The sequence below is a fragment of the Bubalus kerabau genome, chromosome 8, assembly GCF_029407905.1.
Source record: "Bubalus kerabau isolate K-KA32 ecotype Philippines breed swamp buffalo chromosome 8, PCC_UOA_SB_1v2, whole genome shotgun sequence".
Classification (NCBI taxonomy): domain Eukaryota; kingdom Metazoa; phylum Chordata; class Mammalia; order Artiodactyla; family Bovidae; genus Bubalus; species Bubalus kerabau.
The window spans coordinates 68,946,785-68,955,699 of NC_073631.1; the positions used below are offsets into that span (position 1 = coordinate 68,946,785).

The 8,915-nt window shown below is 53.5% G+C and overlaps 1 protein-coding gene across 2 annotated transcripts in view; it reads left to right on the forward strand.

The window, feature by feature from the left end:
- The window catches only part of CRHR2 (corticotropin releasing hormone receptor 2), a 44,335-nt gene extending 37,171 nt beyond the window's left edge, over positions 1 to 7,164 (forward strand). For both annotated transcript variants that reach the window (XM_055590478.1, XM_055590479.1), the window contains 4 exons: positions 4,313 to 4,398; positions 4,596 to 4,731; positions 5,140 to 5,181; positions 6,328 to 7,164. In XM_055590478.1, coding sequence (XP_055446453.1) covers positions 4,313 to 4,398; positions 4,596 to 4,731; positions 5,140 to 5,181; positions 6,328 to 6,468 — 405 coding nt within the window. In that variant the 3' untranslated portion in view covers positions 6,469 to 7,164. The remainder of the gene's footprint in view (positions 1 to 4,312; positions 4,399 to 4,595; positions 4,732 to 5,139; positions 5,182 to 6,327) is intronic.
- The last annotated feature ends 1,751 nt before the right edge of the window (positions 7,165 to 8,915 follow it).

Sequence of the window (8,915 nt, forward strand, 5' to 3'; positions counted from 1 at the left end):
CACCCTTTTGTAACTTCCTCCAGGATTCATTTGACCCCTTCTTTGGAGTGTCCTTGATATATATGACTAAGAAGGTTTTTTACCCACTGCCTGAAACTCTACCATCAGGGCTCCATTCATTTCAGAAATGGAAGCCATTCATTGTCAGCAGTCAGTTGGGGGGATCATTGTCCTTGGATTCCCAGCTGCAATGAGTCACTGATCCCCACCCCCTCCACAGTGTAAATGGAAACCCCATGAGACCCATCCCTTCCCCACCAGCAGCCGAGAGCCCATTCTGGAGGGAGAAGGCTTCTGATGAGCCTGAGAACCAGCCCAGGAAGGCTGACCTGGGTAGGGCGCGAGCCCCCTCTGCAAAGATGCTGGACAGCAGTGAGGAAATGCACAGAGAAGGGGGACGGGCTGGGAAGGCCCAGTGTGTGTGTGTGTGTGTGTGTGTGTGTGTGTGTGTGTGTGTGTTAGTCACTCAGTCATGTCAGACTCTTTGCCGCCCCATGTACTGTGGCCTGCCAGGCTCCTCTGCCCGTGGAATTCTCCAAGCAAGAATACTGGGATGGGTTGCTACGCCCTTCTCCAGGGGAATCTTTCTGACCCAGGGAAAGAACCCGGGTCTCCTGCATTAGCAGGCAGATTCTTTACCTTCTGAGCCACCAGGGAAGCTAGGAAGGCCCAATGCCAAGACCCGATTCCCACCTCCTGTCCACGCCCCCTCCTTTGGTTCCACCCTCACCGAGGGCCCTGTGCTTGTCTTTCCCTGTGGACCCAGCCCACACTCTGCTATGTGCATGGACAGGGCTTCCAGGTTCTAAGTTCAGCCCTTCCAGAAGCTCTATCTTCATTTCCGGTCCTCACATCGTTGAAGCCTGGAGGTGGGGATAATGCCCCCGTTTCACAGATGAAGAACCTGAGAGATGAAATGAGTATACAGGGTTACCACTCATAGCTAACTGAGCTGAGACCTAAGGGGTGGGTCACCCACCACTTCTTGCTGTCCCTTCCATTGAATGTGAGCTTGGTGCCCCTCCCACTGCTGCTCTCCCCTGGCAGCTCACTACTGTCTGAGAGACCCGTGTTTGTTTCTGGGTTCTGGGAAGTGAGTTGGCTTGGTTGGGTTTGCAGGAGGCTGTTGTCGGCGTGGGAAAAGCACAAGCTCAGTGCTCTCTGTGAGTATTTGAACGTGAGTGGACCTTCCCAGACAGGCTCAGTGGCAATCCCTGCTAGACCAGCAAGGAAGCAGAAGCTCAGAAAGGTTAATTAAGCAATTTGCCCAAGGCCACGCAGATTCTAGTTGGAATAGCTGAAATTAGAGCCATGTGTGTTCATGGGGGAGGTGGTCCCCGGAAGTAGAATGAGAGTGAAAGCAGAAGACAAGGAAGGAAACCGACAGAGGTGAAGTGATGAGCAGGCTTCCCCAGGGCAACAAGTGGAAGAGTCTCAGAACTGACCCTCAGTTGGGAAGCCAGGTTACTTACCCACACGCTTCATGTCCCATCAGTGGAGGATGCCCTGGGGACCTGGAATCCCCTCATTTCCAGGCCCCTCTCTGTTTTCTGGCTGAGCTACCTCCCCTGGCACCAGAGAAAGCCCAAACCTGGAAACTGCCCCCTGCAGCTACAGGTGAACAGTGGATGGCACGTGAGATCTGTCTGGCGAAAGACTCGGCTCTTTGTTCCATGGATGGTGTCTTGCCCTGCAGCACCTCAGCTTCCCCTGTCCCAAATGCAGGTTCCAGGGCCCTCATCTGCCACTGGAAATCTCTGGAGTAGGTCCAGGATCTGTATTTGGAATAAGCACCTTTGATGTGCATACTCTAGTTGAAGAACTTGGTGTGTCCAGCAGCCTTGTGGTCAGGGATGTGAGTCATCTGGCCTTTCTCCATGGCCCAGACAGGGCCCTGCATGTAGTTGGACTCAGGACCTAGGCCTCTGAGATGCTATGGATCCAGGCAAGACTAGCAGGCTGGCTATGTTGCTTGAGCCAGTGAATGTGCATGACAAGAAGCTGAGGCTGGGAGAGGTGCGAAGAGGGAGCAGAGATGTGATGGCAGCACCCGAATACCCAGAGCTGAAGGGATGCAGAGGACACTCCCAAGGGCTGTGGCTTCCTCTCCAGGCCTGGGTTTAAAGGACAGGAGGAATCATGTCTGAAGCCAAGAAGGAAGAGATGTCAGGCCTCCTCCCTCCCCGCCTGCCTCTGCACATGTGCAGACAGGGAAGGTTTGGGAAGTGGTGGGGAGGGCGGTGTCAGTTCCTCCCTGGGGAAGGGAGGAAGGTGCCTGCAGTTAAATGAGGTGGAGAAGATGTTGTAAATGGGGAGGCTGGGAGCCAAGCTCAAAAGGAAAGAGTGACTTTGGGGCTGCACAGACTAGGCTGAGATGGGGTGGGAACAGTGTCACCAGCTCCTGCCTGGTGTGAGGAGAGGGGATAAGGCCTTGTCTCCCAGACCCTCTGCAGCAGCCCCTGTTCTGCTCTTGCCTCACAGAAGGGGCCTTGTAACTCAAAGGTGCTCAGCAACTGCTTATTGGGTAGATGGGGGGGTGGTAGGTGGTTAGTGAATCTGTATATGTTATCTGTTAAGTGAGTGAGAGGGTAGATAAATTGATGAATGGAATGTTGAATAGATACTTAGATGGATGGATGGGTGGTTGGATGGATGGGTAGATGAATGTCACACTTTAAATAAGTGGGTAGGTGGTCGAGTAATATTTGGATGGATGGATTAAAGGAATGATGGATAAAAATGAGTGGATAATTGAATTGGTTAAGGGGTTTATGGACTATTAGTGAATAAGGTTTAAAATGTAGGGAAATATGGAAGAAATGAGAATATATTTTGATTCCAGTAACCTCTATTTTCAGAGAAGTTAGGAAGAATCAGAAAAGGTCAAGTGTTTTGTATCACTTGTATGAGAAAATTAGGATCTACCTATGTGTCAAAGTGACCTCATGATCCAGGAGAATATACCAGAAACCCAGGAGCTACAGCTTAGATGAGCCTCAAGAGGAAGCAAGGTGCATTAGGCCATGGCAGCCCTGGCTGAAAGCTTCCACCACCCCTCACCCTGGGTTCACCAGGCTGTGCCACTGCAGTTCAAGAGCAGCAGGCCGTGACTGAGGAGGGACCCCCCACCCCCACCCCAGGCCCCTGGAGCATCCTCAAGCTTAGGGGTGATCCAGAGGCCACAGGAATGTCTATGTCCCCAAACTCCCTGTCTGGGGTCCAGAACTTAGGAGACTTCAGAAATGACAGAGTCTCAGGCCCGGGACAGGAGGAGGGTGTGTGTGTGTGTGCGCGCACATACTCAGATATGTGTACACACATGACCCAGCAGACACCCCTGGGCTAATATGTATCTCCCTCTTTCCTGGGGGAGATTCCTGGGGTGTCAGGCCTACAGTGCCGACTTTCTTGTCTACTTGTACTTGGAGCTGGATGAAGAGAGACACAGGCATGTCCGTATCCCCAGATACACACTCACACGTGAGCACACTCCCAGGCAAACATGCCAGCACAGGGCACAGACCCACATGGAACGTTGAGAGGGCAGCACACAGGCACGCCGACACTTGCACACCCACAGAGACCACACACAGCCTGAAGCTGCGGCCACATGGGCAGGTCCTGGGGAGAGGCTGGGTGTGGCGGGCTCTGATGCTAAGAGAAGGCTCAGAGTGAAGATAAATGAGGCCCTTCTAGGAGCCTCGGAGTCAGCCCAGGAGCCTGTTCATCCCCATGGCCTCAGAGGTGTCTGTGAATATTTTAGTGTTTTCCTCTAAAAAATGAATGGTGAGAGATTAATCACTCCTCCCAGCAACTGAGTTAATAATTGCTCCATCTGGCCGGATCTGCTCCCCCAGGGCAGGGCCATCCTCTGTCCAGGGGACCTCCAGGAGCCCCTCAGCTGACACGTGGGGGCCCTGCAGCAGAGGAGTGTGGGCGGAGGGCCAAGCAGGGCCCTGGGTTCCTCTGGCATCCCTGGGGAGGGCACGGACTTGGGGACTCTGAGGAGTTGTGCCTTAGGAAGGGGTGAACTTGTTCACTCCCTCCAAGTCAGTGTTTCCTCCCTCGGGCCTGGGGGTGGAGAAGCAGGCTTTGGAACCCTCAGGTGACAGGGGACTGAGCAAATGACGTACCTGCCTGCCCTTAGAAGGGAGGAGCAGAGGCCTTGGGACCCCACGCAGGTGCTGGGGTAACAGGTGGAACGGGAGTGTGCATGGGACATGGATTTTCAGGGGGCTGCAGGGGAGAAGGCTCTCATCTCGTCCCCACCTCATGGCTCTTCCTTTTCCCCTCCCTGCCCTTCTCCCTCCAGATCAACTTTATATTTCTGTTCAACATTGTCAGGATCTTAATGACAAAGTTACGAGCATCCACCACATCAGAGACGATCCAGTACAGGTAAGTGATGGGTGCCTCGATGCTCAGCAGGGAAGGAATGAGGAGGCCATCTGGGGCATCCCCTGCCGCTGGGCGGGACCCTCTGAGTTTCACCTGGGGGCCTCACTCAGGCTCCCAGAAGAAACACCAGCCAGTGAGGACCCACCTGCAGTGTGGGTTCAGATGGGTCTTGTCACCTTTTCCCCCTCTGCCCCCAGGAAGGCGGTGAAGGCCACCCTGGTTCTCCTGCCCCTTCTGGGCATCACCTACATGCTCTTCTTCATCAACCCTGGGGAGGACGAGCTGTCGCAGATCGTGTTCATCTATTTCAACTCCTTCCTGCAGTCGTTCCAGGTGGGTCGCATGGTGGGATGGGGCCGCAGTGAGCCTCCCTGACCTGGCGTGCTCAGGCACCCCTGCCCTCATAGAGCACTTCAGTGGGGCTGGTGCCCATGGGGTTCACTTCATACACACTGAAGTACAAGTGTGTGCACACCCAGGTTCAGGTGGGACCATCCCAGACTGGATCAGGGTCACCCTTGCCTGCGCCTACTGCAGGCCCCAGCCCCCTGCTCCAAGGACTTAAGACACTCTGTGAACCCCAGTAAACCTGCTCCGTGATGGGGGTGCCCACCCAGCTCTGAGCCTCTGAGGGCCCAAGTCAGAGTGTTGCCCAGCCACCCCATCCCTGCTCCAACCCCCACCCCACCAGGCAGAGCGGCTCCCCCAGCAGGCCACTGACCTCTCCCTCTTCCTTCCCAGGGTTTCTTTGTGTCTGTCTTCTACTGCTTCTTCAATGGAGAGGTATGACGCCCGTCCCAGGGAGGCGTGGGCTCTGAGGTCCTCAGACCCCACTCCAGGGCAATTTGAGGGGAGTCCCTGACTCTGGAAAAGGGAGGGCCAGAGAAACCACTCAACTCTGGGGAAACAGGAATCCTGTCTCAGGGACTCCAACCAGTTTAGAAGGTCAACTCTGCAGGCAGAAACAATACACCAGCTCTCCACAATGCACCCGGAAAGCTGAGTGGGCAGCCGCCCAGGCCGCAGGGGCTCATGGGAGAGGGACGCCAGAACATGGGTGATGACAGGAGAGCGCATCCTGAGATGCGCTCAGGATGTGAGCTGTGCATTCAGGCTTTTATGGTCCAGGGAGCAGAAAGACAGCAGCGCACCCTTCCGTCTCCCTACTGCTTGAGGGACAACAGGCCTCCAGGTGGTTTCAGAGAGCCAGGCTCCAGCGAAACCTGGTGAGCTTTACAAAGCCTGGAATCCTAGCAGAGCAGACTTGCAGGAGAGAGGCTCACTCAGGCCCATGGTGGGTAAGGACCCATCGTGGGTGCTGGGGCAGAAAGCAGACACCCTCCCAGGGCTCGAGAGTTTCCACACACCCCAGAGGAATTTTAGTGGCATCCTGGGGCGCCTTCAGCTGCCCGTGCACAGGGTGATAGTGGGGTCTGCATGCTGGGGTCTCGGTCAGTTAAAGCAGACCCCAGGGAGGAGAGTCCACAGTGGAGACCAGGGTGGGCTGCTAAAGGGCAGGGAGAGAAGGAGCCTCTAAAGCAAGCAAACAGTGAATGCTTGCAGAGCATTTATTCTGTTTAGCCATGTGGCAGGCCAGCATGTGGGGGACATGATCCATTTTGCAGAAAATTCTTCCATTGCAATGCAGATGAGAATAGAGTGGCACCAGTGACAGTCAGGGCTTGAAATGAGTAGTGCTGCATCTCAGCTGCATGCTGGGGTAAGCAGGGCATATCTTGCAGGGGCATAGAGAAGATCAGGGCTGCAGAGGATGTGAGAAGGACCCTGCTTTTGGAACCAGCCCATCTCTGGGTGTGAGGGTGGCAGTCAGGTGGGCCACCTCAGCCTCCCGTGATGGCCCAGCAAGAGGCAGGGGGCAGGGGAAAGGACTGGCTGGGACCTCAGGATCGTCCTTCCCCTCCCCTGCAGGTACGCTCAGCTGTGAGGAAGAGGTGGCACCGCTGGCAGGACCACCACTCCCTCCGAGTCCCTGTGGCCCGGGCCATGTCCATCCCCACATCGCCCACGCGGATCAGCTTCCACAGCATTAAGCAGACGGCCGCTGTATGACCTCTGAGTGGCCTCATCTCGCCCATCACTTGACCACCAGGACAGCATCCCCATTTTCCTCCAGCACCTTTCTCTGGGTTCTTCCAGCCATGCAGGCCCTGGTGGGGGCAGAGAGAAGGGAAGCACAAGGGGGTCTCAGGAACCAGGGCCAGCAGGGCCCCAAGTCTCAGTGCGAGAGGGAGCCGAGCTGAGAAGTCACAGGAACCCCCAGAGACGAGCAGGTCACAGATCTTCAGGCATTGCCCACACGAGCCTCTGGCTGGATCCTTACTGTCACCCTGTTATAAGATGAAGACCTGAGGCCCAGAGCCAGGAAGGGCTTTCATGACAGACAAGGGACTCCTCTGCCCCCACTCACAGCTAAGGGTCTTCCCACCAGCAGCAGGGTGATGGCTGGCCCCTCCAAGCCTTCTGCCTCTGTGTTCAGTGGCGCCCCCTGCAGCTGGACGGAGGCACAGCAGCTGAAGAGATGAATTCCACTGGCTTCATCCCAGGGACTCTCAACCTAGAGAAGCCTCACCTACCCCCCACCCCTGACCCCATCCTCCTGCCCCTCGGGCTCTTAGAAGGATATGCTGCCTCCTTTCCTGAGGGGCCTCTTCTCATCCTGGTCCACAGATTCAGAGCCTGGGGGAGGGGCAGGTGAGGAGGAAGATGCTGCCAGGATGGCACATATTCTTAGACCAACCAGATACGTAGTACAGGACAAAATGGAGAGGAGAAGCCTGGGGGGGGGGGGGTGCTTGGGAGAAGGAGGAGGGTAGAAAGAACAGAAACCAAAGTTTGACTTTGGTGACTGGAACTAATCCCTCAGCCCCCACCTGAGGCTGGGCTTCAGTCTCCCATTCAGAAACATCTGTGCTATCTGAGAAATAAACCATGCCTTTGTGGAAACGCAGCCTCCCCTCAGGGGAAGGGGTGCTGTGGGCCAAGGACAGTGGGCCGGGTCCACCCTTATTTGCAGAGACTCTCGCCCTGGCCTGGGGCCGGTTCCCCCTCTCCACCAATGCCTGCGGTCTGTCCCTTACGTTCACCAGGCCAGTGTCTGCCCTTCCGCTAATGCAAAGGCAGTTTAATTCTGCATGAAGGAGAGGTGCACCCCAGCAGGCTGCCGTCTGTTCCTGTTTCCTGTTCTGGAGTCTCGAGGGAGGTAGAGCTGGCCCCTGCAGTCTCCATGGGTAATAACCAGGGCTGGCTCCATCTTGGCCTCCGTCTGCCCTTCCCCCCAGGAAAGGGTGGGAGTCAAAGGGCAGGGAGAGCCATCAGGCAGGGTTTGAAAGAGCTTTTGCTCTTGGTATACCGCCCCCCACCCCATATTTTTAAAATTATGTATCTCATCTTGCACATTTTTAAGTTGGCATCTAATATTTTTCACATAAATTTTAAAACTTGTGAAGGATGTGATTTCTGGCATTTGGTAAATATTTACATTTTAAAATAAAACTGCCACAATGCTTTACAATACATCATATAAAATCCAAACAGTGGTGATTTAATACTCTCATCTATTTAAAAAAAATGCAACCTGCTCTTCCTTAACAGCTGGAAATTTTAGGGTGTTCCTTTTCTCTTGGAACTTGTACTTTCATCCCATTCTCCCTACAGAATTTCTTAGTAATGCAGCATTTTTTATGGTTGAAAGTTTATTTCTCACCTTATCATACTTCTCTGCCACAAATAAATATTTAGAAATTAGAATTGAAATAACTTCCTATGACAAAATATTCTAAGGGTTTTTTTTTAAAAAAAGTCTGGGTTGAGTTATTACAACTGATTTTTGACATAAAATATAATGTACAAGTGATTAAAACAATATAGATGTCTAAAATTTTTTATAAGTAATTGCTGAACCTAGAAAGGAAAATGTTAAAAACACATCTTAGTGAAACAAATAAGAAATTATTTGTGAATCTGTGGATGCATCAGGACCCAGCCTCTTTATTTTCTTCCATTTTTATAGCTCTACATGCTGAGAAGCCTTTCACACAAATAAGTATAATAGATGTCACCCAATTCTCTGAACTCTTTTTGACATGTGTGCCAAAAATTGCACGGTGATTTATCATCAAAGGTGATCTGTCAACTGGCCACATGATTAAGTCCTCTGTAAATGAGGCTGCGAAAAATGAAACGAACAACCTCAGACTTGTCAAGGACTTTGCTGTGTGGAGAATATGCTTTTTGGGTGGTCTCAGAGCACCAGAGCACCTGGACTTCCTCGGCGCTAGGGCTGGGAGGAGAGGGGTTAAGCCCCGGGAGATGCTCGAATGAGATGCAGGAGGGGGACGCTCTGCTTCACACCTGTGCAGCAGAGAGAGATGGGAGGCCCTGACTCCCAGGTGCAGAGCCCTTGCAGGTCTTGGAAAGTCTCCCTGCATCCTCAGAGGTGTCACAATGGCTGCTTCCATTAGCATCATCATGGGCCCTTGTAGAGCAAGGAGCAGCAA